Source organism: Biomphalaria glabrata, chromosome 1 (genome assembly GCF_947242115.1).
Source record: "Biomphalaria glabrata chromosome 1, xgBioGlab47.1, whole genome shotgun sequence".
NCBI classification, from domain to species: Eukaryota; Metazoa; Mollusca; class Gastropoda; family Planorbidae; genus Biomphalaria; species Biomphalaria glabrata.
The window spans coordinates 82,597,640-82,621,293 of record NC_074711.1 but is presented as its reverse complement, the minus strand read 5'-3'; the positions used below and the strand labels follow the sequence as shown (position 1 = coordinate 82,621,293).

General features: G+C 32.3%; 1 protein-coding gene across 9 annotated transcripts in view; it reads left to right on the top strand.

Annotated features, from left to right (window-relative positions):
- The window catches only part of LOC106074370 (protein mono-ADP-ribosyltransferase PARP14-like), a 44,537-nt gene extending 20,883 nt beyond the window's left edge, over positions 1-23,654 (top strand). For 8 of the 9 annotated variants that reach the window (XM_056018126.1, XM_056018123.1, XM_056018125.1 and 5 more), the window contains 20 exons: positions 810-1,132; positions 2,312-2,548; positions 2,673-2,870; positions 2,996-3,105; positions 4,162-4,274; positions 6,196-6,307; positions 6,654-6,756; positions 6,877-6,989; positions 10,206-10,287; positions 10,441-10,479; positions 10,591-10,725; positions 11,182-11,247; positions 13,338-13,517; positions 14,464-14,646; positions 14,910-15,076; positions 18,271-18,509; positions 19,750-19,919; positions 21,121-21,266; positions 21,459-21,636; positions 22,706-23,654. In XM_056018126.1, the coding sequence (XP_055874101.1) occupies positions 810-1,132; positions 2,312-2,548; positions 2,673-2,870; positions 2,996-3,105; positions 4,162-4,274; positions 6,196-6,307; positions 6,654-6,756; positions 6,877-6,989; positions 10,206-10,287; positions 10,441-10,479; positions 10,591-10,725; positions 11,182-11,247; positions 13,338-13,517; positions 14,464-14,646; positions 14,910-15,076; positions 18,271-18,509; positions 19,750-19,919; positions 21,121-21,266; positions 21,459-21,636; positions 22,706-22,971 (3,160 nt within the window). In that variant the 3' untranslated portion in view covers positions 22,972-23,654. The remainder of the gene's footprint in view (positions 1-809; positions 1,133-2,311; positions 2,549-2,672; positions 2,871-2,995; positions 3,106-4,161; positions 4,275-6,195; positions 6,308-6,653; positions 6,757-6,876; positions 6,990-10,205; positions 10,288-10,440; positions 10,480-10,590; positions 10,726-11,181; positions 11,248-13,337; positions 13,518-14,463; positions 14,647-14,909; positions 15,077-18,270; positions 18,510-19,749; positions 19,920-21,120; positions 21,267-21,458; positions 21,637-22,705) is intronic. The other variant, XM_056018124.1, reaches the window with a different exon arrangement.

Sequence of the window (23,654 nt, the reverse complement as noted above, 5' to 3'; positions counted from 1 at the left end):
ACTATGTCTGTACAAGATGAATGACTGATTTTTTTTTAAAATATCTGAAATGTTACAACTTCCCTAAAAAGATTTTTTTTTTTTCTGTCACTAACTGCATTTTACATGTACATCCCTGATGTTTATAATTAACGGTTGCAAATATAAGGTTAGAAAATAAAATAATCCAAATGGATGCTTGGTTGCTATTAAATGTTTTTAATTCTTATGATAGGTGAAGCTGTTGTTGAGCTGTAAAGCGCTTGGCTTATGAACCGGGTGTCCCGGGTTCGAATCCTGGTGAAGACTGAGATGTTTAATTTCAGGATCTTTAGGCGCCTTTAAGTCCACCCAGCTCTACTGGGTATCTGACATTAGTCAGGAAAAAAATAAAGGTGATGGGTCGTTGTGATGGCCACATGACACCCTCATTAACCTTGGCCCACAGAAAGAGATGACCTTTACATCATCTGCCCTATAGGTCGTAAGATCTGAAAGGGGAATTTTACTTTAAATTCTTATGATAATGATAAGACAACATATAGATTGCTATAAATATTTTTGTTTTCCTTTTTTACAAACTTTATTTAGTAGTCAAACAAGTTAAATAACAATACAATTTTAAACAATTAAAGGGGAATTATTTGTATTTCTACATAGAACATTAAAATTCATTGCAAATCTTACAAGCACAAACTAAACATTTTAGTGGCTATAAGAGTGACTACTGTAAAGTTGTAATTATCATAATGACAGCAATATTTTTTTAAATTTAAAATAAAAATCATTAATAAAAATAAATAGATGTTTTTTTCTACATTTTTTTTAAGGTCAAAAATAGACAAAAATGATGTCCAGCTAAATTTTTTTGGCATTGATGAATTTCTTCATGATCCTGAAGGCAAAAGCTTGTTAAGAGAAATTGAAGAAACCCACAGATGTGTTATACAGTTCAAGTCAGAGGCAAAAAAAGCTCCAGCTCCAAAAGTGGCAATAAAGCCACCGACACTAATAGCCAAATGTTCTTTACGTGATGTCAATATAAGTTTTTTTCAAGGGAATATTTTTGGTCTTAAGGCAGATGCTGTTGTAAATCCTTTAGACTCATCATTCCAGTTTGTGAGTGCAATAAATCGAGAATTAATTCAGCAAGGTGAGAGAAATTAATGAAGATCATTCATTTTGGACTCGCTAAGTTAAGGCTGTAAACACTTGAAACATCTTTTTATTATTGATTTTATGATCATAAAGACCTTTAATATGTTCAGAAAAAATAAATTATGTAAGTATAATTTGAATTCCAGATAACAAAGAAAACAAACCATAGCATTATCTCTTTGGACATTCTAAATTGTCATCCTAACTTGAAAATAAGCATTGGGGGGACACTGAGAGGTGAAAACCGTTTGGCTACCTATCAAGGGGGTCTTGAATTCAAAACTTGACTTGAGCTGAGTTGTGTTAGCTGAAGACCTACCTTCTCCTCCCACATGTTTACAAAAGAGTATGGACCATAGAAATGTAAAATAAAAATAGAAAATCTTCTATTAAATAAACAAAAATACATTCACATGTCAAGGTTATTTTTAGAGTGAGCATCTTGCGTTGTGCTGGGAAGTTGACGACCATCCAAATGGCTATGTTCAGTATATCATGGGACTAATACTTTTTCTAAATTTAATATTTGCAGAATCACATAGTCCATAGGGTGATACCTGTAGTAGTTTACCTGATGTATTTTATAAGATGGTCTTGATAAAGAAATGAGAACAGCATAAAGTCCAGGTTTCTGAAGCATTTAAAAGTGAGGGAAGAACTATTGTGCTATAGACTGTCTTGGTGTTGGTCCACCATTGACAAAAATTTATTGTGTGGCCAAACATTGCCATTACCTGCCTTAGGCTCCCAGAAGTGCACTTTGGAATGCTGTGTATTATAGATCCATATTGATATAAATGTTCAATAAATGATGTTTTTAGAGATTTACATACTTGGCATAAAAACAATTAATAGGTAGATTTTTGGTGTATTAGGCATACACAATGTAGGAAGTGTTGAGAAGTTCTTTATTTTAAAAGGTTTATTATAGTGTGTTTTTATTTGCACTATTTAGCACTGCAGAATCAAATTTTCTAAACTCTTTTTTGTTTGTAGCTCAATTGTGTTTTATATTTAATTGGTAACATAGTAAGTTTACTTTAGTGTCTTCGACATTGCTTAGTTTATCATGAAAACCCCCCAATAAACTTAGTAGTGCTCTTTTGTTTTCTAGTTCATTTATAATTTTTTCTTTTTGTTTTTATTGCTTTTAAAGTCTTTTTGTTTATTCCAGGAGGTCTAGAGATACAGAGAGAGTTTGAGAGGTCCAATACATCTTCCTCTGTTGGTTCAGTTGTTGAAACATCTAGTGGCTCTTTGTCAAAAGTAAAAAATATAATCCATGCTGTCTGTCCTGTATACTTAGACTATCAGCAAGAGAAAGAATTAGAATTAACAGTGAAAGCTTGTCTTCATCATGCGGCTAATAAAAACTATTCCACAATAAGTTTACCTACAGTTGGTCTTGGAAGTTAGTTGTTTTTTTTCTTTTTAGATTGTTTAATATATTATTTAAGAATATGCAATTGAGCTTTGTAAAACTTTTACGTTTCCACCATTTTAAATGCTAATATGTTTCAAAACTAATTTTTCAGAAATTTTGAAATTTCCTTTACTACCTGCCTGTAAAATACTGCTTGAATCAATTAAGAGCTCCTTAGAATCAGGGAGACACAGTTTCAAAGACATCTTTTTATGTGATGTGAATAGTGATAACATAAAGGAAATAATGGATAGGTTTGAGGCCCAGGGTATTGAAATAGAGCATTTTAACAAACCAACAGATAAAAAAGGTAGGTTTTAACTTAAAACTATGAGATTATTATAATACACATCTCAATTTTTTTTTATAGTAAAACAATCTACTGAAACTGCCATTACAAAAATAAATTAATAATTAAACTTTTTTTTTGTACAGAGCCTACTAAGTCTCACAGTCGATCTCCACCAAAGTCTTTTGCTAAAAAAAGTTGGGATTTTAAAAATATGAAAGTGGACATTGTTTTGGGTGAAATAAACAAACAAGACGTAAGTGACTCTCATTGATGAGCATTTAATTATTATTCTTTAAGGTCTCTTACTCCAGTCGCTCATCTCCCACCTGTCCCATATCATCAAAGGAGTGCTGTCACAAATTGTGTTTCCAATTCCTGCCTCTCTTTCCAGCCATCAGCTCTTCTTACCAAAATATCAAGAGAGGCTTTCATGTTATCCAGACAGTCTTTCTTTGGACTACCCTTTCTTTGTGCTCCCTCCTCTGTACTGAAGGTTGACTTTTGAAAATGAGTCTTTACAATATGACCAAACCAGCTCAGCTTTCATCTCTTGACAGTATTTAGGAGTTCCTACTTTTGGCCAGCCAGAGTGTTGACTTGTAACTCATTTGTCTTCTTTTCCTGGTATCTGATAACAAGCATTTTTCTGTAGCATTTACTTTCAAATGCTTGAATTCTTCTTTCAGTCTCAGCATTCAGCATCCAACTTTAACAACTTTATAGGGGCACACAGACAACTAACGAAGAACAGTTACTCCATTAGGTGATTAATTTAAGGCTAATGTAAAAAGAAAATTGTCTAATTTAGTAGAGTAACACCATTGATCAAATCACTAAACTTAGAAATATTCCAGAATAGAAGATAAGTAAAAAAGTAAAATAGAAATTTTGCATAAAACATTTGAAAGTACAAAAACATAACCTATATACTAGGACTAATTCATAAAACTTCCTTTTGTAAGTGACTTTAGAGCATAGAACTGTCTGAATCAGCTAGGAAAACCAATGACTTTGCAAAGTTTTGTTAACATGAATGAAATAATATTATCTTTTTAAAGGAATTTCTGTAATTTTTAAGATAATGACAGCTTATGCTTATAATTTATTTTAAGCTATTGAAAGTAGATTAATAGAAAAACAAAACAAGTTTACCCCTGATCACCTTGATGGCAATCCTCACGAGGATAAAGAGAAAGAAAGACTTTCTGCTAAGATACTAAGAGGGTTCCTTCTTGAAAATTTTGATTTTGTCATGATGCCCTTAGTTATAACTAAATGTATTTATCTTCCCAATCATTTTCTTCCACAGACTGATATCATTGTTATCACTGTAGACAAGTCTTTGGATTTGAGTAAAGGGAGGTTAGCCAAAACAATATTACGTGAGGCAGGAGATGACATACAAAATGAATTACTAAATAGGTAACTCTCATTTTATGACTTATAAATTATTTTATAAGTTATTATTGTTAACTTCCACAAGGCAAGACAGAATAAATTACAGTGAAATATTGACTAGCATTGATCTCTTCTATATATTCACTATCCTCAAACAAGTCTGGGCTAGCTCATTCTGGAAGAAGTACAAATACCAAAAGTTATCTTCTATGTCCTGCTTTGCTGATTACTCAGAATAATTATTCCGACAACTGACTATGTATAAAGAAGTTATGAAAGTTATAAAGAAGGCAAGTTATGCACGGTGAGGCCAAAATGTTTTAGTCAACAAAGAAAAATAGACACGTTCACCTGAGATACATGTAGCTGAGTTTCTTAATAGTAAGACTTAACAGCCTTAAAATAATAATAGTTTAATTTATAAAGCACTGTTGGATAACATAATGTAGGTTCAAGGCCCTATGATAACATAACAAGAATAAATGTGACAGTTAAAATGATAAACTAATCGAAAAAAGTGTGGAACAGAAGAGCCTTAAGAGGAAGTACTCTGTGATAAATCACAGTTATTCAAGAGAGACACTGTTAATGCTAGATTTTCTTGGTGTTTATTCAAGAATAAGTAGGTTAGGAACATATTGGCTTTTCAAAGTATGATAGAAAATGTATAGTTCATTTGCATTGCACAAAAGTTTTGTCAATTTTCTACTGCACAGACCAATTCTGCAGAACTTTAATCCTCATTGTTATCATCCAATATGTTAACTTTAATCATTCTGACGTTGTTATTATTCTAATTTACAAAATAACAAAACTGAACTACAGACACATAGCTTATGTGATTTACTAAATATCCCAATGCTTCATTGTTGCCTGGTCGTGTGGTTTGCGCGCTGGACTGTCGTTTGGTAGGCCAAGCCCAGAGAGCAAGGTCTTTAGCAGCACTTCTACCAATCCATCACTGAGGCACCTTTTCATTCAAATAAGTTCAAACCCTGAGATTCTAATTAGGCAGTTCCCAATTTTTTTTAAATTGACACCTAGTTAAATAAGGATGGCTGCCTGGTCGTGCGGTTTGTGCGCTGAACTGTCGTTCAGATTTATCGATGGTCCCGGGTTCAAACCCTGTCCGCTCCCATCACCCGTTATCTTGTGGGAAGTTTGGACTAGGAAGTAAACTATCTTCGACTCTGAAGGAACATCCGAAACATGTAAAACATTTAACAAACAACATTTTTTGTTAATTAAACACAGACTATTATTCAACAGATATATTCATTTATTTTAGAACTGGCTTTATGAGTTACTCTATGAATGAATTTTTCTTATTTGAAATATTGGTTATGTGAGCTAAAGAAAAATTCTATTAGCACTAGACCTACCAGTCAGAATGATTCTTTTTTGGGAATGTGGATGGTACGGTGAGGTGAGAATTTAATCTGGTTTATATCATACTGCTATGGAGTCTTGCTAAGTTGGAAGCTTATTCCTTGCCAGAAATTCCTATAGTTTTCAATATTTAATTCATTAAAATTTCTCTTTAAAACATTTTATTCTTGTGTGGTCATAATGTTTACAAGTTTATCCTTTAACCATCATTTTTAATGTCCTATGACAAAAATACAAATTTCAGACATTTAAATTTTATCGATAGCTTTTTTTAAAGTCAAAGTTAAAAGTGTTAAAGAATGTTAGTTTACGAGAAATTGTGATGTTACTTTATATAATTGACATAAATATTTGTTTAATAACATTAAATGAAATGAACCAAACAATCATTATTATATTTTCAAATGTGCAATTTTCTTAATTATAATGATTCTAATAACTATGAATTTTACTTACTTTTCTTTTTAAAATTAATTTCCATTGTCTTTATTTTACTTGTAACTATTAATGTCATTATATTTATACCTTAAAATGTATTCATCATTGTTGTGTGTAGGTTTAGTGATGGAGTCAGAACTGGTGATTTTGCAGAGTCTAGTGGAGGCAATTTGCAGTGCAAACATATTTTCCATGCATGTCTTTCACGCTTCAGGGGAGATACTGTGCAGGTTAGTTTGGATATGGATATATTCCATGATTTATTCATGCATCTCAGTAATTTCTTTTTTACATGCTGATGTTATCTCTAGCAGTAGCCTCAAGTTATTAGCATGTCACTTAGATATAGGCTCTCTATAATCTCAGATTTTATGTTTCTTTTTCTGTGTAATTAATGATGCAGTCCCTTATTTTCATCATATTTAATTCTCGCTATAAAAATTTGGTCCCTAGTGCTGTCTTCATTTATGTAATATTTAACTAATGTAAAGTTGTAAAACGGATATTATTGTACAAAAAAATATTGTCTTATATTTTGATAAAAATTACTTATGAAGTATGTCATGGATGTTACAGATGGAACACTTAGTGTACAAACTGTTGGAAGGAGCTAACAGGCTAAAGGCCAAATCTATTTCTCTCCCAGCTTTAGGTACTGGAAATTTAGGCTATTCACCAGGTAGGTGTTTGGTTACATCTTGTGCTTTAAAAATACATTTTGAAATAAAAAGCATTGAACAAAGTAATATCAATAGTTATAGTTTATTCAAAAAGTGTATTTTTGATGTGATTCTTTCAGAGGATTCAGCTGAAGTCATTATGAAAACCATTGAAAACTTTGCTGCTCAGAATCCACATTTCAGCTTAAAAATCAGTATTGTTGTTTTCCCAAGAGACACAGACGTTGCCCAAGTAAGTAAATTAACAACCCTCTTGAGCTTTTGTTTTATAAATACACATGCTTCATGACACATGCTAGGTAATGTTCTCTGAAAGCAGTGAAACCTACCAACTCTACAAAACAAAATGCAGTGTCATTCTCAGTTGCACATTCAGTCCAGAAGACAGGTTAGTCCAGAAGACAGACAAGTTAGTCCAGAAGACAGGTTAGTGAAGAAGGTCACTAGAGTAAGAAATGTACGTTTTAGTTGACCAGTGACTGTTCAAGTTGAGGCCTTGACCAGTTGTTTTGTAAAAAAAAAAATACACTGGGGGAGTAGGTGGCTGAGTGGTATAGTGCTTGGCTTCTGAACCTGGTGCTCACAGTGTTCAAATCTAAGTAAAAGCTGGGATTTTGAACTTCAGGATTTTTAGGAAGCCCTTGATTTCACCCAGAGGTGCAGTGGCTGAGTGGTAAAGCAAGTTCAAATCCTAGTAAAACGGATTTTTAATTTCGGGATCTTTAGGGCACCTCTGAGTCCACGCAGCTCTAATGGGTACCTGACATTAGTTGGGGAAAAGTAAAGGCTTGGACGTTATGCTGGCCACATGACACTCTCATTTATTATGGGCCACAGAAACAGATGACCTTTACATCATCTGCTCTATTGACCACATGGTCTTAGAGGGGAACTTTACTTTTACTGAATCCACCCAGCTCTAATGGGTACCTGACATTAGATGGGAAAAATAAAGGGGTTTGGCCGTTGTGCTGGTCACAAGACACCTCATTAAACATGGGCCATAGAAACGGATTGCAAAGGGTACTTTTTTTTTGTTATTTACAAATACACTAGCTGACGGAAGAATATTTGAAAGAATAAAAGAATATTCTAAGAAAGTGTCTCGGGCTAAAATAGTTTCTGTAAGTCACTTATACAATAAAGACATTCTTTGTACTAATATTTATAAAGTTTATACATTACTGTCATTCCTAATTCTTTTCAACATTTGTATTCATATTCTTTTTCTGTGGATTGAGTTTAAAGGATAAAACATCTTTCAACTTAATATTGTGTCACTTCAGTATATAATTTTAATAAATCCATGAGTCTTCTTTTTGTGTTAAGGGATCATAAGAATTGAAACATTCAGATTCTTAAGAAACATAAAAAACATTTAACATTTTATGTTGTGTTGTATTTCAAAATTTATGATCTAGAGTAAAGTGCGAAGTTCGAGCAGTCCCGATTTGACAAGAGGTTCGAACAGTTCACTTTTTATTGCTATAACTTTTTTATTTGAATGTTTACCAAATTACTACTATATTGCTACTGCGCATGCACCTTTTTTTCTTTACTTCCGACACATACTATTTCCTTTTCCTTGTAAAGGCTAAGTTCATGGTGAGGTCAAACTCAGGAGGTGTGGAATTATTCTTTTTTACTACCCGGTAGTGAAGGAAATGGGTAATGGGATTAAGGCTATTTTTAAGTCTGATGGCTCATCAGCTCAAAGAGACTATTTGAAGTTGTGGAGGGTGGGAAATGGTGCAATGGATGGTGTTCTTGCGCTGGAGTAAAAAGAAAATGACTTTATAGTAAAAATTAAATATTAAAACATGTTTTTAGATATATTTTCTTTGATCTGCTCGAACCTTCCATCAACCCGATCGAGCTTACTAACTGGGGAAAAATCCGCTCAAGGAAAAGTACGCTTGGCGATACTTACCCTACACCTCTTTGACTTCGTATTTAATTTTAACTAAGCCTAGTGATACATTAAATCCAATCTATTTTTATAGAAAAAAGGACGAGGAATTCAGAGATACCATCAGAGATACCATAGGTCAGACCGTTACGGTGCTATAAAAATCCAAACTTGAAAATTGCTGCCAGCGGGCTTAATTCGCTCGAACTTCGCACTTTACTCTATTTATTTATTTATATTTATTTATAGTTCAAAACCTAATAGTTTGTGCAAAATTTTGAAAGCATTCTATTATTTTGATAAGTTGTCTTGGACTGCTAAGCTACTGTACATTTACAAAGAGAAGATATTCAACTTGTGAAAGTTAAATTTTTTTGTTTCATAAATAGTGGGGAAACTTTTGACCAATTTTGATATTTAATTAATTAATTTCTTCTTAGAGTAATCCTCCAATACTCATGCAGCATGGAGTAGGTTTTTGCACTGTACTGGTTTGATATTCTAAAACTACTTACAGAAGTAAATTATCATATTCTCAAATAATTGTAATAAATTTCCAAAGACATCATAACTATATAGTTCGTCCATCGTGGTTCGATGATGACTACTTTTGTCATCCAGGGTGCTGAGGGCTTTGCACTGGGCTTTCATGCCTCCTCATGTGGCTGGTGAGACCTATATGAGCCTAGAATTTTCGGCTGCACAGTGGGCACATCATAGCTACATCTTGTGTTATTTACTGATTATAGTTATTCTTGTAGCATTTCTTATCCATTTTTAGTATGAAGTACAGTTTGAAATGACTTTTAATGTAGGCTAGGACCTCACATTTTGTTTTAGCAAATAAGACTAACGCAAATCTAATCTTCTAATTTTCACCATATCCTAGGCACACATTTTAAGCCATTTCTTCTTCTTTAGAAAACTTTTTTTTTTAATGTTTTGGGCATTCAATCCATTGAAAAGGAAGTTTATTACATCCTGCAGGATGGCAAAGGGATAGAAGTAAGCAGGGTTCTAAGTCAGTACCATTGTGATGACAGTCTGAAGCGCATATTATACAACTAGTCAGCCATCCAGTATATTGGTTGTAAATTAGTTAAACAATAGGTGTTATGAATGGGACAGAAGTGTCCAGGTAAGTCACCACTTCTGAATAATAAAATTACCATAATTAATTTTGCAAAATAATTATTTAGGCCTTCCAGTCAAAGAGTTTGACAGCAAAAAATCTTATCTTATCTTATATAATACAGACGTTACTTCAATAAAGAAGATGATTACATCCTACGCGTCATTGATTCAGTCATGCATGTTAACCAATGACTTAAATTCTACCAAGTCACTGGTTTTCCTGGCTAGCTCAGGCAACCCATTCCATGCTCTAATAGCACTAGGAAAGAAGGAGTTTTTGTGGAATAAATATTTATTCATAGGCCAATAGGGAAAATAATGCTTATTGTGGTTAAGGCTTGCTATCTTGTTTGACCCAAAAAATTTTTGCAAAGTTTAAACCTTTTGACTCCAACTTTCACACAGGCTTTCAAGTCAGCTAGAGAAAGTTTTGCCACTGGTGGACAGAGTGATATAGAGGAAGAGGCCAGCAGCGCAAGTTATTTTGGTAAAAAAAAAATATTATGCTTGACAATGATTAAACATTCTAAACATCTAAAAACATATATAAGTAGAAAAAAAAGTTTTTTTGTTTTACTTTCACTAAAAATGTAAGTATTGTATTCATATTTGATATAAAGCATGTAAATTTATTTTACAGGATCATTTAAAAAGCATCTTGCCTCCTATTTTTCAAAAGGTAAAAACTCAAAGTTATAACATATTTACATCTCTTAAATACTTGCTTATTACATTTTAAATCTAGACATCAAATGTTTTGCTTTGTAAAATGTACCAATCATTTCTTTAGCTCCAACAGATAATAAAGGTATACAAAAATATGGCAATGTGAGTCTCAAGATCAAGCAAGGGGACATCACTAAAGAAAGAAATTCTGATGTTATTGTTAATGGTATAAAGGATTCCATGGACCTTTCACACTCAGGTAAAAAATGTTTTTTTATATACAAAAAATTATCTTTATTATGTAACTTTAATATTGATAATGGAAAAAATTTAATTGCTGTATATGTCTATCATACTTAATGCTAATTATAGCTTTCATATTTAGGTATTTATGTAATGATTGTTGAATGAGGAAAACCAGATTTTTTTTTAAATTAATGGGGTAATTATTTGAAAAAACTGCAGTTTTGAAGCTATGAAGAAACTATAAAATATTTTTATCAGATTTTCAAAATAAATTTTGTTTCTAGAGAAAGTGTTTTTATGCACATATTCACATTCACCAACTTCTATATCATCTGTCCAATCATTGGAAATATAAAATGTGATCAAATAGTTGCACACAAAAATCACATAACAGTTTATAAGTTTCAAATTTGAATGGAATAAAACTCAGAAATTAAAAGTGACAATTCTTTCTTTGTTTGCTTTTTAGGACAAGTTTGTAAAACTTTACTCAAAATATGTGGGCAAGAGCTTCAAGATGAATGTTCTAGAAAAAGTAAGTATCAAATCTGAATGGTACTCAAAATATTGATTACACATACCATGACTAATACCTTGAGTACTTAATACCATGAGAAAGAAATATTTCATTTTCATTTAGTGTGCCTGTTATGAAAAGTAATTCCTTTGTCTTGTACAACACAGTACTAACATACTAAAACATGACATTGTTTTAAAAACGAGCTAAAAACATCTTAAATAAGATTATCATCATATTAAACGTGCACTGATTCAATTAAGGTTAATCATCATACCAAACATGACTCTATTACAAGTTGTAAGATTAACTAGGCCAATGTAGGTCTATATATTTATAATTTACTTGTACAAAGTATGTCTAAAATGTAACACACCTTATACATTTTTATGATTTACTTAGGCTATGTGTGGGAATAATGCAATTATTATCATCTGCTTTACACAATAATTAATTAAGTTTAATCAGAAAGCTAAATTAATATAATTGAGAAATGGATTTTGCTAGGATTATTTTTGTTTATTTTTGTTTTTTTTTTGCACACAAAAACAAGTTGAAACCAAGTTTTTCTTGATGTGATAAAGGGAAAAGTGAATTTTATATTAGACAATGGCTGCAAATTAACATTGCATAGATTATTTATCTCTAGTCAGCGGTGACCTAACAAAATAGCTTGGACAAAGTAGCGCTGACAAAATAGCGTGAAATTTCCCGAAAATATAGTGCAAGACAAAATAGCACTGACTTATAAATATGATGTGTATACAAGTACTGGATTATAAGTAATTTAATGTCCAGAGCAGCATTTTTGTTGATGTTGATCTTTTTCAATATTAATAGATCTGAAAGTATGCCATATTTGTAGAGAATGAGAGTACTTTAAATTTTATATCATTCCCCTTTTTCACCAATGTTTAAAATGCATAACATGTTAAAAATAGGATTTTGAAATGTGGTGACCCCTTTCAAGCAGTGATGAAATTTCTACTTGACTTGAATTAACTTATGAAAGTTAATTTGTGTGTGTATAATAACAAGTATCTTTGACTGTTTTCACTTTTGTGATGTAAAAAAATGATATATTTTGAAATTATTCATTTTAGCTTATTATAATTTTTGCTTACTGTTTGCATATTTATGTTTTAAGATATCAAAACTGTTTCCTGCAAAATGACTGACAAATAATAATAACATTAAAACAAATAAATAATCGATCTATTTATATTTTACGATATCTAAAGTATTTCCTTTAAAATGACTGAAATATATTTTTTTCTGCGCTATTTTGTTGGTGCTATTTTGTCCTCGCTATTTGCTATTTTGTCGGGGGTACCCTAGTCAGCAGATTAGGTAAAATAATACTGGCAGTAAAAATACAATGGAAGGAAAAAATACAATGTGTTACTACAACTTTTGAACAGAATGACAAGATTATTTCAGAATATGTTTTAATATCCTAGTTCTTCTTGCTGGTCCTGGTGTGGGTTGGGCAGAAGTGTATTTAGCAAAATTTTTATATTGTTTCATTTTTTAAAAAGTTGAATGAAAGCATTTTAATTTTGATCTATTTGGCATCTAATGGAATCATTAATTTAAATCAGAACATTTTGAAAAGAGCTTGCTTTGCAGAAGTTTATTTTTCAAAGTTACATACTACTGAATTTCCTTTTTAAATGTTTTATGATAGGTTAGAATGCCAGATTTTTACCCTTCATAAATGAAATAAATGTATCTCCTGGCTCAACTCTCCTGTTGGATAACATGGAAGTCATGCAGGAGTTCAACAATTCAAAGCACACTACAAGGCAGTTATTTATTTCATTTCATATCAAATTTAGCCTGAATTAATGTTTTATCCTCTAAAAATGACTAGGTTACAGATATACAAGTCTTATAACGTTCGAAGAAAAAAAAGATTAAATTTAATGTAGAACTTAAACACATCTTGGAAGCAATATTTATTACACTGTCACCTGTTTAGATGGGGAAGTAACAATTGAAAATATTTAATTTATCTCATTTTTGTTTTCATGTCATCAATACAGTTTACTTGTAAAATTGCATTTTATAGCATTTTTTAAAATTTACTTTTATATTATTATTTCCAGTTGATGAGATGAAAACCGATGGCCTAGTTGTAACATCAGCCCCCAAGTTACAATGTAAAAATATCATACACATCAGCCAAGATCAGTTCTCCAAGTGCTTGGACAAAGGTGTAACTAAAATTCTGCTGGAGGCAGAGAAAATTGGAGCTTCAACTTTGTCATTGCCTGTATTAGGCGCAGGTTTGTAATAGGTTTCAAAAAATAGAAGTAATATTTTAATGATTTTATGTTTAAAAAAAAACAACTAAAAAAAAATACTTCTCTGCAGTCAGTTTCCAAGATCTGCAAGAATGTGGCCATTACCAGGGTGTGCACCAGCCTGATTTAAGTGTCGCTGACTATGTATTTGTCTTTCCGTTTTGTTTTAAGTTTTGCCTGTGCTGCTGTGGATGGTGTGATTCTGGTCAGCAGTTCAGGTTTGGTTCCTTTATCTGAAACAATAGCATCAAGGTATTTAAAACTACTGACACTAGTCAGCTTTTTGCTGGCAGCAGATCTCAAGAGGAGGAGGATCCTAGCAATAGAATTCAGATGCTACAGAAAGATCCTAGGTGTCACTTACAAAGACCACATCGCTAATGAAGAAACTAAAAACAGGATCAATGTAGCAATTGAATTGGATCACAAAACACTCTATGGCCATATCACAAGATCACAGTACCAGGAAAAAGAAGAAGAGGCAGACAGAAAAAAGCAATGGGAAGACAACCTAAAAAATGGCTAGACCTTTCATTGAAATAAATTTTATCAAGGGCAAAAGATAGAGGAATGGAAAAGACAGTCAGCAGATCTAGTGTGGTACCCCCAACTGTTCAACAGACTAAGGGATAGGTGAAGGTGAACACAGAAAAAACTATTATAAAAAGTTTTCAATGTTATAAAATAGGCATTCTCAAAATTCCTTATTGTAATTTTTTAATAGTTTTATAATTTATTTACTTACTTTAATCCTGTGCACTGCCAGAGGAGCATAGGGCCCCAACCATACCTCTCTACCGCACTTGGTTCTGAGCAGCTTTCTTCATCTGCTCCCATGTCATTTATTTAAAATTTGAAAAATTTATATTTTCCATAATCAGTGACTGTTCATCTCAAAAATGTAAGCTAATTTTATTTCACTTTATAGGATCACGTCATGCTAATCACCATAGCATCAAAAAATCTATACTCAGTGCCATTGAACAGTTTGGTAACTCAGGAGCCAAGAAACTCACCAAAATCAAGCTGGTTATATTTGATCCTCATGTTTTTAATGTTTTCATGGGCCATGGAGAAGCCAAAGTCCATTCTTCTCATGATAAATCCATAGGTCAGTATTTGTTAAGAAATTTTTTATTTGGTCAATTTTATTTTATACTATAATTAGATATAACCAGCGTATATAAATAATTTATATCTTTGTCATTACAATTTTACTCCATCGCTAACCTTTGCCTTTTATAAATAAGACGAAGCTTTATTTAACTTTTTAATAGTTTCATTTATTTAATTAATTTTGTTTTTCTGCCAATATGTCACCAGTCAGCATATCACAGAAAGCAAAACTGGTCATTTATTTAATTTGTTTTTCAGCCAATATGCCACCAATTAGTGTATCACAGAAAGCAGAACTGGTCATTTATTCCGACAGTGCTGAACAAAGAATGTTAGCAGAGAAAAAACTAAAGGAGAAATGCAAGGCAGCTTTTAAAGAAGAAAAAGATACAGAACAAAATTTGACCAAATTATCAAACGCGCAGGTACATTTTTTTTAGTGTCAATAGGAATAGTCAGACTCTGCCACCTTTTGGCTTCCCAAGAGTTAACTGTAAACTCCTAAAGTGTCTGTACTCTTTGAGGTACCTCAATGATTTCCTTAATTTCATTACAATTTATCATTAACACCATGGTGTTTGTCAGTCCTTTGTCACTATTTTAACTTGTTGGTGCTCTAATGTTCTGATATATGCATATATACATATATATATATATATATATATATATATATATATATATATGGAGAAGCTCCATCAGAAATCTCTCATCTGGCAGCCAATATTAGTCGAGCTGTTGCCTGTTTTCACATTTAGATCGAGGATTTCAAATAAATAAGAAAGAGATTAAGGTCATTGAGTACCAAATACTATATCCAGGTTCTGTTTGTCTCTACAGTTAAGATTTTCTATGATACATAGACTCAACAGTCTAAACATGCCTTTATACATAATCTTAGTGGAAATCTTATATTTGTAACATAGGAGAGATTCTGTCATAATCGTTTAGGAAATCAACTTATTTGAGTCAAATCTCAGCACACTCTTGCAAATTCATTTAATAATACACCAAAATGACAAAATCTATATATAAAAGTGATTGATATTTTCTCCTTTCAAACTCAATCCCCAAACAAAATATACAAATCCAAGTCATGGCGTTGACTACAATATAAATTATATAGATATATGTGTACTATTACTGATAATAATGTAGCTTGAGTGACTGTATTAACTTAACGAAAATGACAGTAATTTCTTTTTAAGACCTTTCCAGAAAGCACATTAACTCAATACCCTTTCTTTGAATATTCTTTTGAATATTCTTTTATGCCAGCCAGCATATTTATTTACAAAATAACTGGTCAAGGTCTCAACCTAAACATTTACTGGACACATTCACTAGACATCAAGAACATTTCTTTTATTTTTAACCTACTTTCACCTGCTTTGTAAACCAAATGTGGAGTCAGCATGACACTGGTATGACATCGAATATCATAGGCTGCACTGAATTCTGAACGTCACTTCCTAGTAAACCCTGATCAAGTCAAAGCATGATTTCTGACAACTCTTCTAAATACACTCCACAAGTTCTACAGCGCCAATTTTTGCCATTAACAATAAAGAACAAATTCTTCTTCTTTGTAAATGCCATAAGAGTCTAAGACTCCAAGAACTCTAGGCCTATGAAAGCTTGCCTCCATCTGCTTATTAGAACAAATTTCTGTCTGGGAAATATCCAATCAGATGTAAATTATTACTCCATGGCTCATATCCCAAGAGGCTTGAATTATAAGCAAGGCCAAAGGCCAATAACACCGGTGAAACTCCCCCATATTCAATGCTGGATTTACCTACAGACAAACTAAGCTATAGTTGAGAGATTAAGAACCAACCACACAAAGAATACCAAATATATCAATTGTCACATGGGCTTCAATATATAATAATAATAATAATAATTTTATTTATAAAGCGCTGTTAACAAACAAAATGTAGGCTCAAGGCGCTGTAACAACATTACAAACATAAACACAATTGCTAGAATAACAGTTAATCTAAAAAAGTTTTAAACAAGTAGGTCTTAATGTTCTTCTTAAAAGTGGTATAGCATGTTGTCTGTCTGAGATCAATGGGGAGTGAGTTCCAAACCTTTGGTCCGTGAACTGAAAAAGCACGCAAACCGTAGCTTTTGAGGGAGAAACGTGGCACTACTAAAAGCGTTGAGTCCATTGAGCGCAGGGTTCTCTGGGGGACATATGGAGTAATCAGTTCGCTAAGGTACAAGGGCATCTCATTGTTATATATACACTGATGACAAAGTGTGGCGACCTTGTAATCGATTCTCGCTTTCACGGGAAACCAATGGAGCCTGCGCAAGAGCGTAGTAGCAGAATCTTGTCTAGTTTTTTTAAGGACTATTCGAGCGGCGTTGTTCTGTATACGTTGCAGCTTGGCTATTTTGTCATCAGGTATACCTGCTAGCACGGCGTTGCAGTAGTCAAGGCGGGAGAGTATGAATGCCACAGCTAGCGTTTTTGTTGACTCCGTTGTTAAATATGGTCGGATCTGGCCTAATCTGCGCAGCTGCAGATAAAGACCTTTGCAGAGCTGATTTATGTGTGGGTCGAAAGATAGTGTTGAGTCGAAGAAAACTCCAAGATTCCGCACTACATGGACAAAAGGAACATGGCAGTTCGTGATAAAGAGAGAATCTGTGCTTTCAACTTTTGAGACATTGTTCCTAGTGCCAATCTTAATTATTTCTGTCTTGTCTTCGTTCATCTTGAGTTTATTTTCAACCATCCAATCGCTCACCCTTGCAACGGTACTACTGATTTTCTCTGCCAGATGCGACACCTCTGAGGGTACTGATGAATCGTATCGTAATATAATAATAATAATAATATGAATCGTAATATTATTGATCATTTTTTTATCTATTGCCCACAATTTCGGTACTTTAAAATTTTTTTAAAAAATTATTTTCTTATTGAATTAGAGTGTGTAATATTTAATTTCTTTTACTCTAAACACGGAGATTCCTCATTTATTCCTCTATGCTGCTGTGCTACTCTCCAGCATTTGCTGCACTTTTTTTAATGAGCCGGCACACGAAACAATATTTTCTGATCTTTAGTATTCAAAGTCTCAGTGTGTATGCGTTATAATTTGATAGTTGACATTATTTTGAAAGTTATTTTTGTATCATTATTGTTTAGTTATTAATATTTATACAAGATACAAGACAAAATATTTTCTTCCACATTTTTTTTTCAATGCTTTGATTTTTAAAAATTCCTTGTTTGGTGGTTGTGCATAATTATAATGGTTGTTTACCAGATTAATGCAGTATATGTTTTTATGGTGTTTTCATGTTGCTGAGGAAATTAATAGAGAATTTTATAAAGTTTGACTACTATTGTTCACCTCTGTATTATATATAAATTATAATTCAAATTTAATTATTCTTAATGGTGTCTTAGATCTAAGTACCCAAAAATCAATCATTGAGCTAAATTGATGAAGGCCATTTTTTTCTTTTGAATATTATGCATAGTTATTGGTCAGAATTGGTAGAAATCAGTGAAAATCTTTTTTTTTTTGTTTGATAATATTTTATTTCCTGATATTTTTAATAGCATCATTTTTTTGTGTTCATAAATAACCAAAACTAGATCAAGTCATTGGAATACTTAGGTCTACAAAACAGAATCAAAGTGACAGTTAGAGCTCAAGAACATTTGTTGATAACGGAAGGATTTCAACCTACTGGAATGTTGCAAGTCCATAAACAACTAAAAAAACTAGTGGTTGAAGCAGTTGGTAAGCATCACATGTCACTGCTACATGCTGTGCCATCATCTATTGAATGGCAGTATAAACAGGGAGATAAATGGCGCAGTTTTGACTCTGTGTAAGTTGTGATAATTTTTTGTTTTTCATTTGTGGTATGATTTGTTGCACCGGCTCAACAAAAAGCACTTCCCTTGGCATACAATCATCCTCCATAGGGGAAATGTGCCCTGACAAGAGTAGCTGTCGAATTTTAAGCAGTCCCTCTATACTGTCCATACCAGCTTTTGCAATTACATTGCTTTCTGTAGTGAGGTCTTGCCAGTGTATGCCCATGATGGAGCATAGACATCTTTGGTGAAAACATCAAAGAAGCTTTTTGCAAATTAAGATAGATATTGTTCATTGGATACTGATACCATTTTTCATTCAAATGGTCTACCACATTGAGGGGATGTCCATTCACGATGATCTATGAGACTAAGTAGATTTTATTGGCTGACCTTAGAACTTTCTTCATATTTTGCTTCTTCCAGTGCAGACATAACTGTTGTCAATCTAGATTCTCTTTTTGCTATGTCTATCCATGACAGTGGATCTTCATTTGGTCTCAGATGTGTATCCCACAGCCTTATAAGTGATCTCAAGTTGTCTTGTTCTGAAGTTGGCTACAACTCTTTTATGTCAGTTAAAGCAAGTTGGCACTTAAGCATGTCTTTGAGCATTTCCATGGGGCACTTCTGACCACCTTTAAGCTCAACTAAAAAGACTGCCATTGGCATACATTCATCCCCCATATGGAACATATGCCCTGCTCAGTGTTATTGATGGACTGCTAATGCTGCTTTGGGGATATTTTAACTTTAAAATATTTCTACTGCCACAATTAAAATGTTTTAAAGCATTCTGATTCAGTTTTTTAACCTCGGATAACAAAAAAAAAGTGGAAAAACTTTGTACAATGTGAAGCTTTACAAGTCAGAATAGACCCCAAAAAAATCCATACTTTCAGTTGTCTTAGGCTAAGTGGCATAGCTAGGACTTTGCCTTCATTTGGAGCCAAGGGGGATTGACCTATTTAGGAGCTCCTGCATTTTGACACCATGACATGAGAAAATGGCGTAATATTTAATATTCATGTAAAAAAAAAATTTCGATGACTCATTTAAAGGCCCCCCTCAAGTGGGGGCCCAGGGGGATTTTAAAATTTTACCCCCCCCCCATCCCCCACAATAGTTATGCCACTGCTTAGGGCACTCCTGGAAAATCGTCATTCAACTCCCAGGGGGGTTACAACCTACAAGTTGAGACCTGCTGTTGTAAGGTGAACCTAATATTAACATTAAATGTTTTCTTCTCAGTTTAAATAGTGAAACCGAAAGAGAGTTTAAAAATAAATCTGATACTTTTGAAATAACAGACATGAAAGGAAGGAAAATTAGTATCAATTTTAAAAAAATGAAGGAAACTTTTCAAGAGGAACAAGGAGGAAAACAATCTTTTGATATCAGACGATACGACAAAACTAAATGTAAGTATCTTCTATTTGTATGAAGAAATGTCTGTAATTTATAACATAAAGAAAGAAACATATGTGCGAATGTTAATGATTATAAAAGAAGGAAAAGGTAACCCTGAGGATTTATAAAGGAAGTCGATATAAAGCTCTGTTTCTATGGCAGTCGGTTAACCAGAGTGACATGTAGCCTTCACAATGACCAATTATCCTTACTTCCCTAGTATATGCAGGCACCCATTACAGTTTGGTGGGCTCATGGGCATCCTGAAAATCCTGTTGTTCAAAATCCCAGGCTTTATTGGTATTTAATCTCAGGAATCACTGGCTCCGAAGCCAGTTGCCTTACCACTCAGCCACTAACCCCCAGTAATGATTATAAATAGTCTTTATTTAGACAGCAGACATTCTTTGGTTTTCATGTGAATTTTTTTTTCTTCCAATCTGCTCCATCACTATATTTCACTCACCTCTTCCATGCTCTCATAGGTTTGTCTTTATTGTAACCATCCATCAAAGCCTTGTAGCTCTTTTTCATTGGAGGTTGTTTTTTTGTTTTTTCATTTACCATCTTTTCCACTCTTTGATTTGATCTATTTCTTTCAGATGACCTAATGATAAAGTCATCTTTCATGAATTCCTGCTGCAATGTTCCATCCATTTTCAGTTTATGAATTCCTGCTGCAATGTTCCATCCATTTTCAGTTTATGTTATTATATACTTCATTTATTTCTATTAGCTGTTTTTTATGCTCATGTATCAATTATCCCAACTATTGTACCATTTAGAGATTAGATGGTAACATTATTCTAATTTATCCATACCAGGTACGGCTATATTTAAATGAACACAATGTAACTGAAATGTATATGAATTGAAGCAATAAATCACAGGGATAGTATGGAAATAAAGGTCAATGAACTTATAGCCCCAGTTGTTCTCTTTGGTCTCTTTCTATACATGAAGCTAAGGATTGGTGTAAGCTAATTCTGATTTCATGCATTGTAAAAGCTATGCTGATTCTTGTTTTTTATGAATTATTTTTACACCTCTTACAAGTTTTCTTGTAAATATTCTATGAAACAATTCTTATAAGCAACAATGAAATTATTTAATTATGTGAACACACTGTCATCTCAATTTATATATTATTTTGATGTATTGCAAGTACAAGAATAGGGTTTACATTCTCTCGAATATTTGTACAATCATCAGCAGTTAGTGAGCCCTTGCCTAGGAAATGGGATAAAATGTCAAAGGGAGAAAATTTGAAGATGGTACAAGTACAACCTGGCAGTGAGGAGTATACTAAAGTAGAACAACATTTTACATCCAAGGGAGGAAATTTACCTATTAAAAAGGTAAAATTTTTTTTCATCATTGTACACATTTGAAATAACATATTTCCCTTAGTTAAAAAGAAAAAGAGTTTTGATAATGAATTTTTTCTGCAACCTTTTAACTTTAAAAAAAAAAAAGCTATATTAAACCTTAAAATTTAGTTTCTACTATATCGCCGTGCATGTCAGAACTATTTTATTTTTATTTTCTAGATTGAGCGCATTCAAAACAAAGCACTGTACCAGCAATTTTCTGTTAAGAAAAGAGATATAGATGCGCATAATCCTAAGGGACATCAGAATGAATTAAAACTATTTCATGGCACTGCTGCACAGACTGTTCCTTTTATCAATGAAAATGGATTTGACAGAAGTCATTGTGGTGTGAATGGTCAGTTTACATTTTTTTTATTTACTGCACATTTTCAATGTTCATTTTTTTGTGTTATTTCCCCCTTCAACTTGTATAATTTAATGTATTTCTAAATAGCTTATGGTATGTTCAACATAACTTACATAGAATAAATGCAAATTTTTTACCCAAGCCAACTGCTTTCACTTCAGTGCATAATTTTAACCCCTCAAATATGATTAAATAATTTAATCTATTACTATTTCACACATAAATATGATTAAAACATAATTCCAGCACTTAAAAAATTAATTGTAGATAATTAGATAATTTTCTTTTTTTATTAATTCAAAGTGCCTACTTTATTTTGCTAAATTTTAAAACAAAATAAGACCAACTTTCTTTTATTGTTTTTTTCTGTTTTACATAATTTGGATATTCCTTCAGAATTGGAAATTATTACATCCTAGCCCAAACCTCCAATTGTCAATATTTTCAATAATGAATAAAACAAATACTGGCACCTATATAAGATAGCTTTTAGCAGCATTCAAAAGGAATTGCTTAGAAAACCTTTACTCACATATATGATGCCCCCCCAAAAAAAAACATGACACAAAACCCCAATAACCCAGGTTATGAACCAAATAATTGGATAAATGTCATATTATTTTTAAGATTTTAATTATTAACTCTTTCTTTCCTAATTGACGATGCCAACCTTGAACCCATGGACTTATTAACTTTAATTTGTGTTGTGTAATGCATTCTCCTATATAATTCTGTACCAAATTTAACATTTTCTGATAGCAAACAAAAAGTTATTGAAGTTAAATCAGAACTGGATAGTGAAATACAAATGAGCAAAATGAAGAATACTATCAGAACGAGTAAAATAATTATGGAGAGAAAGAGTTAATATCAATTGAAGTAGATTATCCTTGTTTAAATGTCTTAAAATCTTTTCTTTATTGTTTTTCTGTCAAGTGTATAATATATTTCATTGCTCATTTTTAGAATTTAAAAAAAGTGAATTGATGCAGAAGAGAAAAAAATATATAAATCATTTAAGGTTTATTCAGCAGTTGCTCTTTTTTTTTATTTTAAGGTACTGCCTATGGTAAAGGTGTGTACTTTGCATTGAACTCATCCTACTCAGTTGGATATGCTAAATCAGATATTCTAGGCAACAGATATATGTATGTAGCAAGAGTATTAACTGGAGAAAATGTCACTACCAATGGAAATACTCAATTTCTACCTAACAAACCAGGAACGAACAGACCATATGACTCTGGTGGTTCTATTCCCCATGGAATCTATGTTATATTTCATGATGCACAGGTTTATCCTGAATATTTAATAACATTTTGAAATTATCTATTCGGAAGGTGACAACAAGAAAATGTTTGACTTGAGCAATACATTTTTTTTCTCATTTCTGGGGAGAAGCCAAAACATTTTTAGTAATGTTTTTTGTTTTGTTTTTTTATAATGTTGAATTGGAAATAATTTTTATTACTGTGAATTGTTTAAAATGAACGATTATGTGGCACTCAAGGTTATTAATTATCAACAGAAAAAAATTGTTTAGATACTAAAAGCATGCAATGAAGCTTTTTTTTTTTTTTTCATTTTATTTCTGAAATACTGTATATGTGATATTATTCAAACTCAACCTTTTTATTTTTTTGGTAATTATTGTTTTAAAAACTTTAATTTACTAAAGATATTTCTTGTGGTGACTAAAGGAAAATAGCATTAACTTTAGTAAAACTGTAAATTCTGTTATGCATATCCATGTCAATTTGGATTGTAATTGGACATTTTTAACAATTACCTTTTTACTAAAGTGCAAAGGATTTTCTTTTTATCTCATGAATGTCTGTATTTTGTAGATGACTACCCAGGTTGTGTAAAGAAAATGTAATTGTGGGTTGCATGTATAATTCCTCACATTAATATCTATCCTTTTGATAAGGATGCCATAATGAAATGGTTCATTATGGGTTGCATATGCTAAAGTTGTTATTTACATGAATGTAATAAATTTATTC